Raw genomic sequence first — 22,742 nt, forward strand, 5'->3', positions numbered from 1 at the left:
ACCCTGAACAACTTAGCCTGGGGGTCAGGGGGCTTGAGTTCAACCTTGAGAGGGAAAAGCATCAGTCCCACTTCTGCTCTTCCCAGGAAAGTGACAATTATGTGCTCTGGATCCTTGGGGGAAAGAGGCCTATGCACTTATTCTCTTTTGAAAGCATTCTCCTTTGAAAATCAAATCCCTTCGAATGCCACCTTTAAAGCCAGCAGAAATTATAAGATGTCCCCTGGTGCTGTCAAGTCCTAGAGACCCTGAGGGAACTTGTTTACAGCTAACCCCAGAGGCATTTAGAGACACAGGAACAGAGTTTCTTATTCCTAGGAAACCTAAATATGTCCCACATATGCAAACTTTCCATTAAGCTGAACTCTTCTCTCTGAAGCCAAGACCCTAAAAAGGACTTGAGAAAAAAATCATCTTTTACAAGAAATCATCCCTGGATCCTCAGGTTTTTCCAATCTTATAATTTTAAAAAATTATGCATGGATAATTTTGCATGGATAGCTGAGGGTCTTATTAATCAAATCCTGCATTTATGGTATCACAATCCTGATAATACCCCAAAAAGAAGATTTCTCTTCTCATTTTTTTTTTTTACTATTAGTATAAATTCCACTTTCATCACTTTGAAATGGAGTGAGATGGGGAAGAGCATCTCTACATCTAATATTTATTGTTATCATTCAGCACCTCACCCACTGAAGCCTTCCCCGGATGATTCCCAGATTTGATGGATTAAAGTGTGCATGCTAAATAAATAAAAAAAATAAAACCTGAGAATTGGAAAGAAACTTAAAAGTCAGTAGTGAAACCTTTTCATTGAGGCCCAGAGAGGGACCCAGAATCTCATGGTTAGGGCCTGAGCCACCAAGCACCTAGAATTCAGGTTTGGGTGACTGGCAGACCAGAATTCTTTCTATACACCATAGTCCTTAACCCTGTAGAACTAAAGAATCTCAGGACACATGTGATGTACCAGTTAGGGAATTCGAAGTTACATGCTATTTAGTTTTGTCCAGAACTGCTTACATGAAATTTATGTTCAGATGGTCTCTCAGTTCTCCTCCGGAGTTTACCATGATGCCCAACCCCAATGAACAGCCACTGCCCTAGGTCACAGGAAAAATACTGTCCCTGAAGGCCACCTCTCCACTCCAGGTCTGTTTTTCTTTAAAGCCCTCTGATTCAATGACTTCCAAAAGTCCAAAAATGTTTTATTCTGATCTAAACTTGCCATGTTTCAATGACAAAATGTGGTTTGTATTAACTCTTTTGACCTGCCCGTGCTCTGAAAACTTCCTCTTGTTTCTGGAACCCACCATTTCTCCAAAATTACACTATCCAGTACAGTAGCACTAGCCACGTGTGCCATATCAATGTAAATTTTAATTACTTAAAATTAAATAAAATATAAAATTCAGTTCCTCAGTTACATTAGCCACATGTCTACGATGACTACAATAAATAGAAGTGCAGAAATAGAACATTTTCAGCATCACAAAAAGGTCTATTGGACAGCAGTGCTCTAGAAGATGCAGATTTCTTCCCAACCAGACAGTGAATTCCTTAGTCTTCTCAAACCCCGCAACTCTGAAACTCAAGTGCTTATTATTACTAAGCCCAGCCAAAATGGGATTGCACTAAATCTACATTTCATTTGTAGTAGTTTACAACCTAGCTCAGACTTTTTTTTTTTTACTTTTTGTTTTGAGATCATTATAGATTCCAATGTAAATCTAAGAAATGACACAGAGATATCCCACAACCCCTTCACTCAGTTTCCCCAAAAGGTTGCATCTTAAACAGCTATAGTACAATATCACAACCAGGAAATTGCTATTGATATAATCCACTGGCTTTATTCAGATTTCACCAGTTTTGCATGCATTCATTTCTGTTTATGCCGGTGCTTGTGCGTGTTTAGTTCCCTGCAATCTTACCACATGTGTAGATTTGTGGACAACCAACACAGTCAAGACTCAGAAGAGTTCCATCACGAGAATCTCTTAATGCTACCATCTTATAGTTAAAGCTATCATATCTCCTCCGCTCTCCCTAAGTCCTGGCAACATGTAATCTATTTTCCATCTCTATAACTGTCATTTCAAGGAATATCATATAAATGGGGGTGCCTGGGTGGCTCAGCCAGTTAAGCATCTGCCTTTGGCTCAGATCATGGTCCCAGGGTCCTGGGATTGACCCTTGCATTGGGCTCCCTGCTGGACTGGGAGCCTGCTTCTTCCTCTCCCTCTGCCTGTCCCTCCCCCTGCTTGTGTGCATGCTCTCTTACTCTCTCTTTCTCTGTCAATAATTTTTTTAAAAAAAAAGGAATATCATATAAATGGAATCATATAGCATGTAACATTTTGAGATTGTTTTCTTTTCACTCAGTAAAATTCCTTTAAGATTCATCCAAGTTGTTGAGTGTGTATCAGTGCTTCATTCCTTTTTCGTGCTGAGTACCAATCCATGGTAATATGTACCACAGTTTGCTTAACCATTCACCCATTTAAGGACATATGAGTTGGTTCCAGTTGGGGCTATTACAAATAAAACTGCTATAAACACTTGTTTGCATATGAACATAAGTTTTACTTTCTCTGGGATAAATACACCCAAGAGTGCAATTGCTGGGCCATATGGTAAATGCATGTATAGTTTTGTATGAAACTGCCATATGCTTTACCAGAGTGGCTGTCCATTTTATATCCCTATCTGCAATGTACAAGTGATCCAATTCCTCTGCATCCTCATCCACATTTGGTCTTGGCACTACTCTTTATTTTGCCATTCTAATAGGTGTGTAATAGTATCTCCCTGTGGTTTCAATTTATATTTCCTAATAGCTAATGGTGCTCATCACATTTTTCATGTGCTTATTTGCCATATGCTCTTCAGTGAAATGGCTGTTCATGTCTTTTGCCCATTTTCTATTGGATTGTGTGTGTTTTTTGCAGTTGACATTTGAGAGTCCTTATGTATATTCTAGATACTAGTCTTTGTGAGATATGCCATTCGCAGATATTTTCCCCAGCCTGTAGCTTTTATTTTTTTTAAGTTCTCATTTAAATTCTAGTTAACATATAGTGTAATATTGGTTCTAGGAGTAGAATTTAGTGATTCATCACTTACATATAACACCCAGTGCTCATCACAAGTCTCCCTTTTTTTTAAGATTTTATTTATTTATTCATGACAGACACACAGAGAGAGAGGCAGAGACATAGGCGGAGGAAGAAGACTCCCTGCGGGGAACCCGATGTGGGACTTGATCCCAGGACCCAAGAATCATGCCTGAGCCAAAAGTAGATGCTCAGCCACTGAGCCACCCAGATGCCCACAAGTGCCCTTTTTAATACCCATCATCCATCTAGCCCATCCCCCACCTACCTCCCTCCATCAATCTTGTTTGTTTCTCTGTCATTAAGAGTCTCTTATGGTTTGCCTCCCTCTCTTTTTTCCCCTCTCCCTATTTCATCTGTTTTGCTTCTTAAATTCCACATATGAGTGAAATTGTATGGTATTTGTCTTTCTCTGACTGACTTACTTCACTTAGCATTATACTCTCTAGCTCAATCCATGTCATTGCAAATGGCAAGATTTCCTTCCTTTTTAAAGCTGAGTAATATTCCATTGTATATATATATATATATATACTACTTCTTCTTTATCCATTTATCAGCTGATGGATGTTTGGACTCTACATAATCTGGATATTATTGATAATGCTGCTACAAATATCAGGGTACATGTACCCCTTTGAATCAGTATTTTGTATACTTTGGGTAAATACCTAGTAGGAAAATTGCCAGGTTGTAGGGTAGTTCCATGTTTAAGTTTTTGAGGAACCTCTATACTATCTTTCAGAGTGGCTGCACTCACTTGCATTCCCACCAACAGTGTGAGAGGGTTCCCCTTTCTCTGCACCCTTGCCAACATCTGTTGTTTCCTGTGATGTTAATTTTAGCCATTCTGACAGGTGTGAGGTGTTATCTCATCATGGTTTTGATTTGTATTTCCTTGCTGATGAGTGATGTTAAGCATCTTTTCATGCGTCTATTAGCCATCTGGATGTCTTCTTTGGAAAAGTGTCTATATATGTCTTCTGCCCATTTCTTAACTGGATTATTTGGTTTTGGAGTGTTGAGTTTGATAAGTTCTTTATAGACTTTGGATGCTAACCCTTTATCAGATATGCAATTTATAAAGATCTTCTCCCATTCCGTAGGCTGCCTTTTAGTATTGTTCATTATTTCCTTCACTACGCAAAAGCTTTTTATCTTGGTGAAGTCCCAATAGTTCATCTTGGTTTTTGTTTCCCTTGCTTCTGGAGACATGTCTAGTAAGAAGCTGCCAGCCTGTGGCTTTTAATCCTCTTCACAGGGTTTTCCAAAGTTTTTAATTCTTATGAGGTCAACTTATCAATTTTTCCTTTTATGGATCATGCTTTTTGGTGTTAAATATATGAAATCTTCATCCAGTCTAATGTGCCAAAAGAGTTTCTCCTAGTTTTTTAACTGAAAATTTAGTATTTTAACATTTTCCACTTAAGTCCATGATCCATTTTGAGTTAATTATAAGGTGTGAGATTTAGGTCAATTTCATTTTTTTGCCTATGAATGTCCAATTGTTCTAGTACCAATGGTTCAAAGGCTAACTTTCAGCCAATAAATTGTTTTTGCATCTTTGTCAAAAATTAGTTGGGCAGAAAAAGTTCTGGAGATCTGTTGTGCGATATGAATGTGCTTAACACTACTGCACACTTAAAAATAAGTGTTAAGGTGGCAAAAAAATAAGTTAAGGTGGCAAATCTTATGTGTTTTTTACCACAATTTAAATTTTTTTTAAATAATTTTTAAATTAGTTGGGCATATCTGTGTGGGTCTAACTCTGGATTCTCTATTCTATTCCATTGATCTATATGTTTATCTTTTCACCAATATCACACTGCCTTGATTATAATAGAAACTTAATATGTATTAAAAATAGGTATAATGATTCCTCCCATCTTATTCTTCTATTTTGAATTTGTTTCACCTTGTCTAGGTCTTGTGCAGACATTTTTATTATTATTTTGTCCTTCACAAAAAAAAATGCAAAAGAACATTTCACATAAGGAAAAATGGAGGCATTGACCTCTATTTACTCATCAAAAATTTAGTCATCAAATAAAGTTTCATTTATTGAACATTTTTTCTATGTTGGCACATTACAAACAAGACCTCGTTCAGTTTTCATATAAACCTATGCAATATGTGCTATCCTCATTTCTATATACAAGGTAACTGAAGGTCAGATAGGTTAAGTACTTTTCCCAAGAACACACAGATAAGTGGTCAAATCAAGATTTAAACACAGATCCGTTTGATCCAAAGCCCAAGACTTTCTACTGTACCATTGCAAACATCTTTTACAATGTCTACCATCTGCTTGATAATTTCTGCCTAATCTGAGGGATACAAAACTGAGCAAAATATGGCCTTGATTCTGAGAATCTCAGATTATTTCCAACAGTCTCAGATCTCAAGGTAACAGGTTAAGAATAGGTACTACCAAGCTATAATGAATTTTTCCATCTCCTTTTATCAAAATTGCTTCTCTCGCCTCAATCTTTTATTTTCTAACAATGACTAGCCACTTGCTCCACCCAAATTTCCCAATCTAAGAGACCATAACCACTCTCCCCTACTAATCCTACCACCAACTTTCAGATCATAGTAATGCTATATCCCTCTACTCAGTCAGTAGAGGAGAGAGGAGATGGATACAGCTAACTCCAAACCAAAGACTTAGGGTAAATAGCTTCAATCCTCAATAAAGTCATCTTTACTGTTTGGCACAGGCCAGCTGATACCTAGAATACTGTTTGCAGTAAGGTCCATTCAGTGTCTGCCCAGGGATGTAGCTCTTCATGACTTCCAACCATTAACCATATACTGTGATCCAGCACAACCAAATAACACTCTATAGAAACACAATATTTGTATCTGCTTTTAAGGTAGAAGTCAGGACAGGGAAGATCACTGTCTACCTTTCCCATTGCAAACACATGACTTCATTAGTATTCCTCTAATGAAGAGGAATTAGAGTATTCCTCTAATTCTAGAGGTTCTCATGTAAGCGTGAAATTTCCTAGTTTTCTAAAAGGTTAAAGAAAGTCAAATCTGGTTTTTATGGTCTGTCAAAAAATATATGTTGGTTTCTATAATGGGATCTCATATATATAATAATCCCTTACAAGAAAAGGAAAGCTCCAGGATAAATTAATCACTAGGAGAGAGTCACAGGAAGGAACTCTATGTTCAAATATCATGAAAGGCAACAGGCTTACAGAGATGAAAAAGGATTGGCCTCTGACCTTAAGGATATCACAATAGCCAATAACTATAACATACTCTAAAATAAAGGTTTGCATGAAGCTCCCCTGGATCTGAAGGAAGAAAATTATGCTCAATCAGCAGAGGTCAGGAACAACTTTACAGGAAATTTGAGATTTGAGTTAGTTTTGAAAGTTCTAAAACCATGGACAGAAGTGGGAAAAAAGTACTATCTTGGAAAATTTTTTTTAAAATTCCTCAATGAGAAGTTTGACTTCTGAAGTCTCCATCAATATAAATATCTGTCAGCTAGTTATCTGTAAAACAGGGATGACATCACCTCCCCTCACATAGATATTGTGAGAAATGATTGTGATGCTCCTGATAAAATGGACATCATGACCAACCCAGAAGTGCAGCATATGTCTCCATACTCCCTGGCGTACCCAGTCCTGCAGGCTGCACTTCGCAGCAGTGTCAGAACACACATTTCCACCAGACAATTAGCCCTCCTCTGATGACTGTCATGTCATCAGGGAGGATCCTCCAGTCAAACCACCTGAGCCCCCAAAAGGACTCAGGAAATATATATTTTTTAATATTGTCTTTATTCATGAGAGACACAGAGAGAGGCAGAGAGATAGGCAGAGGGAGAAAAAGAAGCAGGCTCCCTGTGAGGAGTCTAATGCAAGACTCGATCCCAAAACCCTGGGATCACGCCCTGGGTAGATGCTCAACCACTGAGCCACCCAACTGAGGGAATATTTTATACCCCTGAGGGAATATTTTAAGTAGGAAGACTGTTGGACAACCAGATCCCCACAGATACATCACAAAGACAGAGAACAGATAATACTCAACTAAATGCAAGAGCAAGCTCATTAACATGGTCACAGAGGTGCAGTCTGTCTGAATGTGAGAGATCTTAAAAGGGATAAAAGATTATCTATTACAGTCTAGACAATGCGGTCCTGTTTCATTGTTGAACAAATCACTCATTTTTCACCCTAAAACCTAAAACAGTGAGAGAGGTTAAGCCCTTATCATACCAAGAGACATATGTTTGAGTGATATTGCGTCCAATTAGACCCAACATGTCCTCTCAGGGCAAACTCCAGGGTAGCCCAATTCTCATCAAAAGTTCATTTGGGAAAAACTGTATTTGTGGAAGATAGCTTCAAAAGTAAGAGGCCCTCCACTTACCTAGTCAATGTGACCATCTGAGAGCTGACTAGGCAACATTAGAAGAAACAGTCCTATAAAGTCCTTCGCACCTATAGAGCAGGTATGTCATGAAGAATGTTAATTTTCTGATCATATAATACTCACCTTTTCCATGGAACATCCAGAAAAAATTTTCTTAGATCTTGGTAGAAGACAGATGAATTTCCTGGAAGGAAGGTAAAAAAATTTTTATGGACACTGTGATTTTCATTACTTATCCTATTTATACTTTTGCTTTGGCTACCAGGAAGCACACATACTATTGAAATGTCCTTGTTGTCACTGCCCAGGACCAATGGCATGTATTCGATATTTTTTTACCCTCATTTTTCTTCAACCTTATTTCAATTTTCATATTATTTGGCTTCTTTTACTACTTCTTCAGGATATAAAATACAAAGGCTCAGCCAAAGAGAATAAATGTTGATATATATATGTTTATAATTTATGCAGGTCAGAAGATGGCATCACCATAACCTGGAAAGCAAGTGTCCTAAGAAAGAAAGTCTATGATAGCACCCAGTGAGTCTAGTACCAGGATATGCTGGGGTCACTCACTAAAGCTGAGTTTTACCAAATGTCTTAAAGATATTTCCTTAGAACAGTCTTAAAGACCAAGCATGGAAGAAAGAACTAATGGATACAGCTTTGAGGCAGTCCTACTTCTTCAAAAGGAAAACTGTTAAATGTATAAGAAAAATTGGATCTAATGTTTATAGCTCTCTAAACTAATTTCAGAAATAAATTCAGAATCGTAAAATGATTATTGTTTTTATTAACCTATATTTTTGTGAAATATGGTAGCCAAAACTATAACTTAGTCACTATCTTAACATGGGTTCCCCTGAAGGTAGAGCTAGAGACAAAGATCTATGTGTCAGGCCTTTACAAGGATCTACCAAACCAAGGAAAAGGTATGAGTGAGTGTGTCAGCAAAGCAGGCCAGGAGGAAGAGCCATTGCAAATACCAGTCATCAGGTTGGCCTCCAATGTTGACAACTTGGTCCTAAAGAACCATCTGACAAACTGTATGAAGTATGTTTTAGAACTGTCAGTAGAGAGAAAAAAATTTTATCTACCCAATGCCAGTTGATGTTGGACAAAGTTCATCCAACCAGTGTTAATGCCCCAACATTTCCAGGTTACACGTGTGTGAGTTCCCCCTGGGTTTCCATAGCAACCCATGAAGCACCATCAACAGAGAATCCCCAGGGTAGCATACTAGATAGGATACTAGAGAATGGGCCAGAGGCATCTGCAGGAAGCAGGTCAGATCCCTTTGCAGAACTGATTATTGCCCACAGTGTCATATTCTTGGGAACTTACTAAAAATAAACCAAAAAAAAAAAAAAAACCCACAGCAACAACTTTACTTGATTTTCCTGATCCATCTATAATCCTTTTAAAACTTGAGAAAGCAAAGGAAAAAGGCAGTCTGTGTACAAAACATTGGTGAGATTAAAAATCAAATACTAAAGTTGACATTAGCAGTAGAGAACAGCTGGAACAGAAGTACCCCACTGCGTCTGATGTTAGCATGAAATGAAATTGAATAACATCGCTGCAGGTATGACAAGGATTCAGGTGACTAAGAATCTTGTCTAAAAGAGATCATCATGAGGGACCCAGCCCACAGCTAATCTAAAGACTGTGGACTCAAAACTCTCTACCTTCCAAATTAATGCCAAATTGAAGGAAGCAGACAGCAGCTGTTTGAATGGAAAATTAGTTTTCATACATCCAAAAAATATTCAGAAAGTTTGGCAGCCTCCAAATATCAGAAAGTAAGATTAGAATCTTTTGCTATTGCCATTAGAATCTGCAGCAGAGACACTTAACTCTAGCAACAGAACATAGTGGCAAGAATAAGTCAGGAGCTGTGAACAAGGCTTATGGCCTTTTTACACCTTGAATAAATGAGTGACAGTTAAACATTTCTCCTTAGAGCAAAATACAATTTTAAATACATTATTAAAATATAACAAAATTAAGGTAGTGACAATATGTAGTTTTAATATAATGAGAAGTTTATCACAATATTTCTATAAAAGCCAAATACAAATTTTATATTAATCATTTATGATTACCAAATTTTTGGAGCGAAAACACAAGTGAATAAACTTTATGGGGTTCTAACTCTGTTTCACATTAGGGAATTGCCTTAGACAACATTTCTCAAAGTGGGTTACATGGATATTAAAAGGGCCTCTGTAAGAAAAGAGTTTCCTGGTAAGATGTGCTTGAGAAACACAAGGTAAACCAATCCCTTTCCCACAGAAATTTCACTTTCCTGGATCAAGATGGTTACAGATCATTCCCAACTTGGATCTCCCTTCCAATAAGGTCAGCTAGCAACTAGGCACAAACATCATTGTGAAAATCCCAAAACCTGGGGGTGAGGCTGAACCACTGCTAGGGGTGAGCAGAGAGACCAAGAAAGACCTCATTAAAATAGTAAGAGGGGATCCCTGGGTGGCTCAGCGGTTTAGCACCTGACATTGGCTCAGGGCATGATCCTGGAGTCCCAGGATCGAGTGCCGCATCAGGCTCCCTGCATGGAGCCTGCTTCTCCCTCTGCCTATGTCTCTACCTCTCTCTCTCTCTCTCTCTCTCTCTCTCTGTGTGTGTGTGTGTGTGTCTCATGAATAAATAATTTTTTTAAAAAAAGAGTAAGAAAAGTGGCTTCACTTTGAACACATCAATCCTCTCTCAGGCCAGCACAGTGCCACGCCAAGAAGGCTCCCCTAGGCCTACAGTTTCTCCAGTGGGAAAAAAAGAACCCAAGACTGACATCCAGCTTCCCCAGCCTTTCAGAACAGCTTCCCAGGAGGCCCATTGGGTCTCACCTCATAAGGATTGCTGGGAGAAGTTGCAGAGTCTGACCACTAGAATCAGACAGAGACAGAGCAGGGGGCAGGGCTTACAGCAACCAGCATTCAAATCTTGGTAGACCAAGTTCTTGCTTGAAGCAGTCCCCAAGCAAAGATACCATCCAGTGGTTCGGCCTGTCAGCAGACCTGAACCAGTGGGCTCCTCTAGCCAGGAAACTTGACTGTCAGTTCTACCAGATTTGGATCTCAAGCCTACAGGCTCTACCAGTGTGGACCCAATTCTAAGACCCAGCCCCAGCAGAGGAACAAATCCACTGCCTTGCCCAAATGCTGAGCATAACCTCTAATCCCATACCTCCAGGAAGCATGGCCACAGATGCCTGGAAGCCATGGAGCCAACTTATAGCCCATTCAGGCAGAGAGCCAAGCCAGCAGCCCTGCACAACTTTTAGCATAGCCTCCAGCCCCACATACAAAGGAAATGTGAACAGTCATTCTGAACAGTGTCAGAGACAGCTGAGCTAAGAGTACAGCCCTTCCCAATTGCTGAACACAACCTGTAGCCTTACCTAGGCAGGCAGCCCAGCCAATAACTATGCCCAATCATGGAGAATAATCTGCAGCCCCACCCAACAAGGTTGCTCTAGACAGCGATCCTGCCCCTATGAAGTACAGTCTCCAGCCCCACCCAAATGCAGGATAAAGCTAGAGCCCAACTGGATGGTCCAACCAGCAACCCCTCCTCCTAACTGCAGAGCACAGCCCACAGCCTAGTGGACTGTAAAGCTCAGCCAGTAGCCCAGCCCAACTTCAAGGTAGAGCCTATGGCACCACCTGATCACAGAGCACAGCCTAAGGCCATCTTACCAGGAGCAACTGTGGAACACTCGGCCATGGCCCTGTCCAAATGTGCAGTCCAGTAAATGGGATTGTGATGACAGTGAACACAACCTGCAACCCTGTCTGACCAGAGGTGAATGCAGAGCCCAACTTGTGGCCCTTCCTGACCACAAAACAGCTAGCAGCCCCACCTGGCCAGGAAGCCTGCCCAGGGCCAGCCCCTTCATCCCTTAAACATGGAATCTAGCCAGAAGGCCCACTCAACCATGGAACCCAGCCAGCAACACCCTCTTCTTTCAACCTTAGAGCTTGGGCAGTGGTCTTGCCTAACTGGAAAGTCTAGTAATAAGACCACCTGTCAGCAGGTCTATCAACTGACCTATCCAGTACTCCAAGCTGAGCTGAATGAGACAAATGAAAATAGCAATATATACCAAAATTTATGGGACCCAGCAAAAGAAGTTCTAAGAGGAAGGTTTATAGCTATAGTGCATAGACTAAGAAAAAAGAAAGATCAAACATAAACAACCTAACATTGCACCTCAAAGAACCAGGAAAAGAAGAACAAACTAATCCCAAAGCTAGCATAAAGAATAAATCACAGACATTAGAGCAGAAATACATAAAAAAGAGAAGAGGAAATATTAACAAAACTAAGAGCTGGTTCTTTGAAAAAATAAACTGGCACATCGTCTAGCTAAAGTAGGCAAGAAAAAAATAAGAAAGGGCTCAAATTAAAATTATCAGTGAAGGGGGAGGCATTGCAACAGATAACACAGAAATACAAAGACTTATAAGAAACCATCAGGAACCTAGAAATGGATGAATTCCTAGAAACACACAAGCTACCAAGACTGAATCATGAAGAAATAAACAATCTAAATAGATCAACAGCAAGAAAACCACACCAAGAACCAAAATCCTCCCAACAAAGAGAAGCCTAGGCCCAGATGGTTTCACAGGCGAGTTCTACAGATATTTAAAGAAGAATCAACACCAATCCTTCTCAAACTCTCCTAAAAAGTTGAAGAGGAGGGAATACTCTCAAACTCATTTTGAGTCCAGTGTTACCCTGACACCAAGGCCAGATAAGAAAACTACAGACCAATATCCCTGATGAATATAGATGCAAAAATTCTCAACAAAATAATAGCAAACTGAATTAAGCAGCACATTAAAAGGATCATACACCATGATCAAGTGAGATTCAGCTCTAAGATGAAAAGATGGCTCAATATATGGAATCAACCAATGTGATCACATTAGTAGAAAGATAAAATTCATATTATCATCTCAATGTATGCAGAAAAAGCATTGACAAAATTCAACATTCTTTCATAATAAGAATTCTCAACAAATTGGGTATAGAATAAATCAAACTTCAACATAATAAAGGTTATATTTGGCAAGCCCATGGCTGGCATTATACGCAATAGTGAAAGTTTGTAAGCTTTTCTTCTAAGATCACGAATGAGACAAGGTACCCACACTTGCCATTTTTATTCAACATAAAATTCAACATATTGGAAGTCCTAGCCAGAGCATCTAGGCAAAAAAAGAAATCAAAAGTACCCAAATCAGATCGGAAGTAAAATTCTCCTTTACAGATGACATATTATATACAGAAAACTCTAAAGACTCCACCCAAAAAAGCCTGTAGAAAAACTGGTACAAAGTCAACATACAAAAATCAGTTGTGGGGCGCCTGGGTGACTTAGTCAATTAAGCATCCAACTTTTGATTTCAGCTCAAGTCATGATCTCGGGGTTGTGAGATTGAGTCCCGCATCAAACCCTAGATGGGGCTCCACACTGAGTGTGGAACTTGCTTTAAGATTCTCTCTCTCAAAAAAAAAAAAAAAAAAAAAAAAAAGATTCTTTCTCTCTCTCAGGGATGCCTGGGTGGCTCAGTGTTTGAGTATCTGCCTTCAGATCAGGGCGTAATCCTGGCATCCCGGGATCGAGTCCACATTGGGCTACTTGCAGGAGGCCTGCTTCTCCCTCTGCCTGTCTCTCTCTCTCTCTCTCTCTCTCTCCTCTCTGTGTATTCTCATGAATAAATAAGATCTTTAAAAAAAATCATTTTCCACCTCTTTATACTACTACTACTAATAATAATGAACTATCAGAAAAAGAATTAAGGAAACAATCTCATTTTCAATAGCATCAAAAAGAATAAAATACTTGGGAATGTATCTAACCAAGGGGGTAAAAGATCTTTACACTGAAAATGATAAGACTTTGATAAAAGAAATTGAGAAGACACAAATAAATAGAAAGATATCCTGTATTCATGAATCAGAAGAAGAATTAATGTTGTTAAAATGCCCTATTACTCAAAGCCATCTATATATTCAATACAATCTGTATCAAAACTCCAATGGCATTTTTCACAGAAATAGAAACAAACATCCTGAAATTTGCATAGAACCACAAAAGTCTCCAAGTAACCAAAGCAATATTAAGAAAGAAGAAAAAAAGCAGAGGCATCATCATGCTTCCCAACTTTATACTAAGTGTTATAGTAATCAAAACAGTATGATACTGGTATAAAATAAAAACACAGACCAGTGGTACATAATCAGAAGCCCGAAAATAAACCCACTCGTATATACCCAACTAATATTTGATGAGAGATCCAAAAATATTCATGGGAAAAAGATGGTCTCTGATAAATAGTGCTGGGAAAATTAGATATTTGCACTCAAAAGAATAAAACTGGACCACTATCTTACACCATTTACAAAAATTAACTCAAATTGGATTACTTAAATGTAAGGCCTGAAACTCCTACAACAAAACATAGGGAGTAAGCTCCTTGACATCGGTCTTAGCCATGATTTTTTAATTTGACATCATTAAGTACAAGCAACAAAACAAAAATGAACAAGTGGGACCATAAAAAACTAAAAAGCTTCTGCACAATAAAAGAAACAATCAACAAAATGAAGAGACAGCCTATGGAATGGGAAATAATATTTGCAAACCATGTATCTGATAAGGGGCTAATACCCAAAATATAGAAGGAACTCATATAACTCAATGACAGAAAATAATAATCTGATTTAAAAATGGGCAAAGGACCTGAACAGACATTTTTCCAGAGAAGATATACAAATAGCCAACAGGTACATGAAAAGAAATTCAATATCACTCATCATCAGATTAGTATACATCAGTATACACCACAATGAGGTACCACCACACACCTGTTAAAATGGTTATTATCAAAAAGACAAGAGACAATGTGTTGGTGAGGCTATAGAAAAAAGGAAACTTTTATACACTATTGGTGAGAATGTAAATTGGTATAATCACTATGAAAAATAGTCGGGCAGCCCGGGTGGCTCAGCGTTATTTTGTTTTGTTTTGTTTTGTTTAAGATTTTATTTATTTATTCATGGGAGACACACACACAGAGAGAGAGAGGCAGAGACACAGGCAGAGGGAGAAGCAAGCTCTATGCAGGGAGCCCGACGTGGGACTCGATCCCGGGCCTCCAGGATCAGGCCTGGGCTGAGGGCAGCGCTAAACCGCTGGGCCACCAGGGCTGCCCAGCTTAGCGGTGTAGCACCGCCTTCAGCCCAGAGTGTGACCCTGGAGACCCGAGATCGAGTCCCACATCGGGCTCCCTGCAAGGAGCCTGCTCACTCCGTTTGTGTCTCTGCCTCTCTTTCTCTCTGTGTACATGCTCTCATGAATAAATAAATAAAAATCTTTAAAAAATAGTATAGAGGTTCCTTAAAAAAATTAAAAATAGATTTACTATATGTTCCAGCAATCTTACTTCTGGGTATATACCCAAAGGAAACAAAATCATTATCTAAAAGAGATCTGCATGCCCATATCTACTATAACATTATTCACAATAGCCAAAATATGGAAACAACCTGAGTGTCTGTTGATGGATGAATAGATAAATTTAAAAAGGATAATATTTATTTATATTTATATTTATATTTATATTTATATTTATATTTATATTTAAAAGTTGCTTAGCAAGTAGATCTTAAGAGTGCTCACCACAAAAAAAAAACTATGAAGAAATAGATGTGTTAACTAACCTTATGGTGGTCATTTTGCAATATATACATATATCATATCACTCTGTTGTACATGACCTCCAAATGGAATATTTTAAAAAGGAAACAGATCCTTCCATTTGTGACAACATGAAATGAACCTGAGGGCATTATGCTAAGTGAAATAAATCAGACAAAGATCTTAAATCTGGAATCTAAAACACACACACACACACACACACACACACACACATACACCAAACTCCTAGAAACAGAGTAGATTGATGGCTGCAGGGGCAATGGGGGTGGGCACATGGGTGAAGGTTGTCAAACAGTACAAACTCCACTTACAAGATGAATAAGTTCTGGAGATCCAAATTACAGCATGGTGACTATAGTTAACAATACTGTATTGTATACTTGGAAATTGCTAAGAGAGGAGATCTTAAAAGTTCTCACCACACACACAAAACAGATAACTACGTGAGGTGATGGATGTGTTAACTAACATTACTGTGATCATCATTTCACAATATACACGTATATCAAATCATCATCTCGTACACCTGAAACCTACACAATGTTGTATCTCAACAAGCTGGGGAAGGGAAAAGAAATCTCACTTTGCTGAGCACTGCGATGGCCAAACAGGTCTAATAGTGCCTTGCTTTCCCCAAACTTTTTTGATTACATAGTAGTGTTTCAAAGCAGATTCATACAACATAAGTGTGCTCAACACCAGTATAAGACACTAATACAAAGCCATAATTTTCAAACTGTATCTGTTTGTGAAGTCCTAGAGTTCCAAAGCTATGCCTCAAGCCACCCGGAGGGAGGGAGGGAGGAGTTGAGGTTGGGAGTCCCTGAGTCAACAGACTTCTGAGCTTTTATTCTTGTTGCAGGCAAAATAATCCTACATCTCTATATTTATACACTGGGGTTCCAGATAAGGCTTCATTTATCTAAAAATTCAGCTTAATTTCTTGATTTTCTATTTTTAAGAAAAAATTGCAAACACTTCATCTAGAGTCAGTGAGGCCATACAGACATAAGTCTAAGGCAGCAGCACTATTAACACAATTGTTGAACCAAGCTCACCTGTAATATTTATAGAGTCCTGGCCAAGAGTACAAATGGAAGCCCACATATACCATACACATAAATGTTAAAAGTTATATATCAGAGGCACCTGGGTGGCTCAGTCGGTTAAGCATCTGATTCTTGATTTTGGCTCAGATCATGGTCTTAGGGTCATGGAACTGAGCCTTGAGTCAGGCTCTGTGCTCAGTGGTAAGTCTGCTTGAAGATTCTCTCTCTCACTCTGCCCCCACCCCGCATGCTTGTACTCTCTCTCTCTCTCTTTCTCTCAAATAAAATCTTTTTTAAAAAAGCTATTTATCAAACCAATATCATTAGTGAAAACATCTATACTTCCACCTTAACAAATATACTTAAAATCAGAATCCTCAGAGTCCCAAAAATCCAAGCCTGAAAGTGTCCCACTTCCCCTTCTCTTTCTACCCCTAGTCCCTTCCTGCACCAAAAGCAGCCCAGAGCACACACATAGAGATAACCCAGGCCAAACGTGAAAGCTCCCTCTAGCTTTGAAACAGCCAACATGTTGGCCATCCTTGGCCCAAGTGTACAAGCAAAGTCAGCATTCTCCACTCTACCAAGAAAAGACCCATGAAAGCATCCACCAGCCTTGGAAGTTGACTTGTGACCAGATGGGTAGGAAATTCTGAAGTCTCATGTATCAAAACAAAAACATGTGCCAGAAATAAGAAATACAAGTTACAGGTGATTATATCCTCTTGATCTCAAGAATTCCTTAGTCCATGAGGAGAGAGAGTCCATGGAAAGACCAAAGGAGGACCAGCATGTAGCCCTGCAAAACACAAGATCCAGTGCAAGAGTCCCACTCACCAGAGCTTCAGGGCAGTACTAGTGGGAACTCACAAGCAAGGCATCAGGCAGAAAGGGAAAGATGGACCTGGCTCATGGGGGCAGTTTGCAAAACCCAACCATTGATACCCAAACACCATGGGGCCAGTCTTGGCATATCTGAGCTTTCTTTTTTATGATGAAGACATCCAAATAGTTTGCATTTAACTTGCTATGAAAAGAAAATCCTAGCCTCAGTTTATAGAATTTTTTTATTTAGGAGAAAGTTTCTAAATGGAGAAATTTGAGATAACATACATAAGCAAGACTTGTAAATATCAAACTACTTTATGACGGTTAATGAGAGATGATTCATACCATAAAGGTAGGCTTCAATCAAATATTTATTCAATAATTAATTGCATCTCTGTTATACTGGGCCACTTTCAGGCATGGATTTCTTGGATATGATATAGCAATGGACATAAATTTTCTCTGAATTTATCTTGCTCTCAAGAAACATATTCTTGGAGTCCCTGAGTGGCTCAATTGGTTAAGTGGTCAACTACTGATTATGGCTCAGGTTATGATCTCAAAGTCATGAGACTGAGCCCCACATCAGGCTCCAAACTCAACACAGAATCTGCTTGAGATTCTTTCTCTCCCTCTTCCTCCCCCACTGTCCCTCCTCCACCCTGTAAAAAAAATAAATATATAAAATATTTTTAAAAAGAAAGATTCTTTGAGGGTCAGGACACACACAGGTACACACATTGTCAAATAATGATAAATTCTATGACAAAATCTAAATAGAGGAGGGAGTTGTGAATGAAGATGTTTTCAAGGTTGTGATATGTAAGCACAGACATAAATCTGCAATAAGGAAAGGAGTGCTGTACACTTTTAAGGGAAGAGCATTCTGGGCAGAAGGAATAGCAAGTGCAAAGGGCCTCACATGGAAATAAGCTTAGTATAAACAAAGTATAGATAGTAGGAAAATGTAGATAAATCCAAGTGAGTAAAGAGGAAAGCAGTAGTCATATGAGAATGGAAGGTAAGCATTGGCCAGGTTGTACAAGAATCTGTACACTATACTAAGGAATTTGATTTTGTCCTGCATATGTTGTCTCATTGAAGATGTTTGAACAAAGGAGTGCTATGAACTGGCTAACTTTAAAAAAAAACTTCCTCTGGCTGCTCTATGAAGAACAGTCTCTGGAGAAACCAGTGACAAGACTATTGCATGTTCTACATGAGACATAGTATTGCTTTAGGCAAGCATAGTAGCCATGGAAATGGTAGGAAGTATTCAAACATATTATGTATATATTTAATAAATTCTAAGATGTTCATTTTTTCATATTTTATACCCATGCAATTAAGATGCTACAGTCAGTGGCATGCCATAGTTTCATTAGCAGCATTTTTCTCTTAGTGGTACTGTAATACAGAGTAGATATATAACATATACAATATTAATATGTAATATACATAATATATACTATTATAATATATACATAATATCTTGCAACATAATACTATGTCCTATAATCAACATCATCCTAGATTCAATGAAACAGATTATTTGAAAGTTAGAGCCAACAGGACTTGCAGATGGTATGATATCAAGTGTCAGAGAAAGGTAGAAGCCAAGGATGACCTTAGTCATTAGACATATCAATGCCTAAAGAAAGTACCTCCCATTGCTGCTATTCTTCACCTATTATTACGTACATGGTTGAGGGCTAATAATTGACAATTGATTCACTGATGTGACAAATATTTATTGAACTCCACAAAATGTTTGGCACAGAGACATGAAGGTGAATAAGACACAGCCCCTGATTTCACAGAGCTTATAAAATATGAAAAGAGAGACTGTGTAAAAAAGTAATTGAACTCAGTAAGAAAGGAGCCATCATTGAAGTCTCTGTGAGACACAGAAATATAGAGGAGGGGATAATTAACTCTGCTCCAGGGAACAGAGAGGATCTCATCAAAGAGTGTGATTCAAGCTAACTCTTAGAGGATAAGAAAAAATTCAACTGGGCAGAAAAGGAAAGTAAGAATACTATAGGCAGAGACAACCAAGTGAGCAAGACACCGATGTACCAAGCAGTAGGGCATATTAAGGAATATGATATTGTCTAATTTCTCATTTGGAAACAAAGATATTTGCTAAGAGTGAGAAATTTGAGGACTTGAGGCCTTGAGAGGATGAAATACCCCTTGAAGGAATAAAAGGGAGGGGATCGAAGACAAGTAAATGTGAAGAAAGTCCGATAGCCCACCAAGCCAATGTGGTTACAATTAAACTGCTCTCTTTCCAAAACAAAGCCAGGAGGGAAATATGGCTACATAATCAGCTCACAGTTATGACAACAAACACTCAAGATTCCCCCAGCGTAGACTTTTTGGGAAACAGCAAGGACTCCCAGGTCTGCCTGATAAAGATTATGGCATGTGGTATAGGCAGCTGCTGACATGGCCTTCAGTTGGCCCTGCCTACTGATTTTCACTCCCTTGTGTAATTCCTTCCTCTTGTGTGGGGGCTGGACTTAATGACTCACTTCCAATAAACAGAATACAGCAAAAGTAATGGGATGTCACTTCTGAAATTAGGTTATAAAAGATTGTAACTTCTGTCTGGTTCACTCTCTAATTCCTCGTACATGCTTGCTCTGATGAAGCCAATGGGAGAGGGGTATGTGACCAAGAACTGAGGGTGACCCCCATCTGATGGCCAGTAAGAAACTGAGGCCCTCAATCCAACAACCCTCCAGGACTGATTCATGTCACTAACCACATCAGTGAGCTTGAAAAAGATTCCTTCCCAGTCAACCTTTCAGATTAGAATCAACACCTTGATTGCAGCTTTGTAAGAAATGCTAAAGCAGAGGACCCAGGTAAGCTATGCTTGGACTTCTGACCCACAGAAACTATGGGAGGGGGGGGGAATAGATGTGTCTCATTTTAAGCTGCTAAGTTTGGGGGTAATTTGTAAAGCAGCAATAAATAATATTCACATGGAATGAAAATTGGCTAACAATACTAATATAGGAGCTGACTGGTGGTTCTGTGGCATCAAGATAGGGCTCTTTAATGGAATTTCATAGTTTTCTGTCCTTGTCACTGTCTGCTCAAAGAGAAGATGAAGGACGAGGGACAGAAGTAAAGACAACTAATGCATACCAAGTGCCTCCTATCTGCCAGGCACTGTAATAAGTACCTAATTTTCTAATTATGTAACTTAAATAAATAAATTACCTCATTTATTCTCCAAAACTCTTTGAGCTGAGAATTTCATTCTCCTTTACAGAAGAGGGAGTTATGATCATATATGATTATTATGAAGATTAAGTAATAAAATATGTGTAATGTATCTGGCATAGTACTTGGCAAATAATAGGTAGTAAATAAATGTTCCTCAGTTCCCTTTCCTTTCTCTTATAGAGAAATATAGTTGGGTTGAGAAATGAAGAAATCAGAAGCTTGCAGACTACATCTGCCATTATTGCCATACAGGACAGGAAAAATAAATGAGTCAAGATTCAAAATTAGTCTTGATAATCAAAAGTACTGAGCCAAAACTACTAGAATGGAATAAAACAGGGTCAATGTAAAGACCTACATTTAAGTTTGGAAAATTAATCCTATTTGGTTAATGTAAACTTAGGAGAAAACTTGACTAGACAGTAAGTCATATCAAACAGATCTGGGGTTAACTACAAGCTTAATATGAGCCAAAGTGACGCATGGATCCTAGAGAAATAATTACCTTGTTCTTGGTCTTCATTAACTCAAGAATAGTTTACCAGTAGTGATCTAAGAATAAAGATATCCCGGTGTACACCGCAATGGTCAAAGCACACTTGAAGAATCAGAACTAGATCTGAGCTCCATGTTTTAAGGGAAAATTGACAAACGAGAGTTCATCAGATCCAGGTGACCAGAATGGTGAGAAATTTGCACTATGCCACCCAATGACTGAAGGAATGGAGCTATCTCCCCAAACACTGATCCAGCCCATCCCCACTGCTCACTCACCAATGTCTACTCCACTAGCAGAACTCACAGTGTTGTCCTACAGTCCACCACACCTACTGAGGAGTAGGGTCATCTCTGAGAATCAGAGGGCTGAGATGCTGGTATCAGCTCCCCACTAATGAGGGTACAACCTCTTAACCTCTCTGGGCCTTAGTTCCTGGACCTATAAGATGATCTTAATCCTTGGACTAAGATCTCTATGAATTATCTGGGCTGAAAAGTAAAATGATTCTGTGCCTGATAATGGCCCAGTCTCACAGATCAGATTATTGATAGCATGGTCACACAGCCCCTGAATTCTCTTTACAACACAGCTCGCAACTTCTATCTCACCTGGATCAGTGTGACCCAAGGGTTTTCCATAGGGCATTCTTTTCATGAGCCTCTCACTTAGCAACAGGTCTTGGAATCAAAGTTTGAAAATGCTGCCTGGTCTCGTCTCCTCTTAAAGACTCACAACGTCACCATATCAAGAACCTGAAAAGTCCTGCAACCAAGAGACCCGTATCATTTTGTTCAGATTAACATTTTTTTTAACTTGCCATAAACCCTGTATTAAATATCTGTCAACAGCCTTACTTTGTCCAGCAATGACTTGGATTAATGACAACCAGTTCCTTCATCAGCATCATCAGCATAGAATAGTAGCCATTAGATAGTCAATACTTAGGTTACTCATGTTTTCAAAGACTTATGACTTTCAGAATCACCCCATCCACCACCCACAATTCTAGACACACAGGGGCATCTACCCACTTAAAATTTCAACCACGAGCATACAGCAGAGTCAGATTTCAGATTTCAGTCCTATCTAACATGCACAGTTATTCTCAGGTTAACAGTCTCTAAAAATCAGTTCTTTAAGAAGCTGTCTCACAAGAAATTTTTTTAATGCTCTTTCCAAAAGTAATTCCTTACATTTCAAAAAGTTAGCCAAAGCCTCAGTTATCATTGTCTGTAGTAATATTTAAAGTCAAAAACAAGAACAATAGATACAAATGAAATAAAGTATGAAGAAATTATTTTTAAATCAGCAGTTCACATCAGCACTGCTCTGTTGTCCATTATAGCAAGAAATTAATTGTAAGGGCAAACTTCAGGATACCCTATAGCAATAATCTATGCTGTCTTTATAACCCTTAAAATGGCTTAATAAAGACAAATTTAAGTCTTGAAAGGTTTCATTACTATTAAAGGAGTGGCCCATTCACAGTCTCTTTCAAAATGTTAAAGTGGTCTCCCTAGCCATAAAATTTAACTACTGAGAGACGTAATAGATTGCCTAGGGACCCACCTCGGATGGGGAATTGATGGAACCGCCATGTCTTTTCTCCTGTTGCTCCCCCTCCACTCATGTTTATTTCCTGTTTATCTTTAAATCCAAGTTCTAGCTCTGTCTCTCTTGCTTGAAATATTGCTCTTTCAATGATTTTTTTATGCTTGAACTCCTAGTGCTTCAGAGTGAGCCTAAAAGCATAAGTCAGACCAGTATGAATGAGAGGATATAAGGAGGCCAGCCTAATGAAGAACTATATGTTACAGACTGCTGGGGAAATGTTGGATAGATGGGTAAGGGGTGAG

The 22,742-nt window shown here is 38.8% G+C and overlaps 1 protein-coding gene across 1 annotated transcript in view; it reads right to left on the minus strand.

Annotated features, from left to right (window-relative positions):
- LOC140604500 (uncharacterized) overlaps nucleotides 1-22,742 on the minus strand; it is a 56,410-nt gene that overhangs the window by 12,747 nt on the left and 20,921 nt on the right. The window contains exon 4 of the mRNA XM_072775745.1: nucleotides 7,644-7,704. Coding sequence (XP_072631846.1) covers nucleotides 7,644-7,704 — 61 coding nt within the window. The remainder of the gene's footprint in view (nucleotides 1-7,643; nucleotides 7,705-22,742) is intronic.

This window comes from Canis lupus, chromosome 15, assembly GCF_048164855.1.
Source record: "Canis lupus baileyi chromosome 15, mCanLup2.hap1, whole genome shotgun sequence".
NCBI lineage: Eukaryota > Metazoa > Chordata > Mammalia > Carnivora > Canidae > Canis > Canis lupus.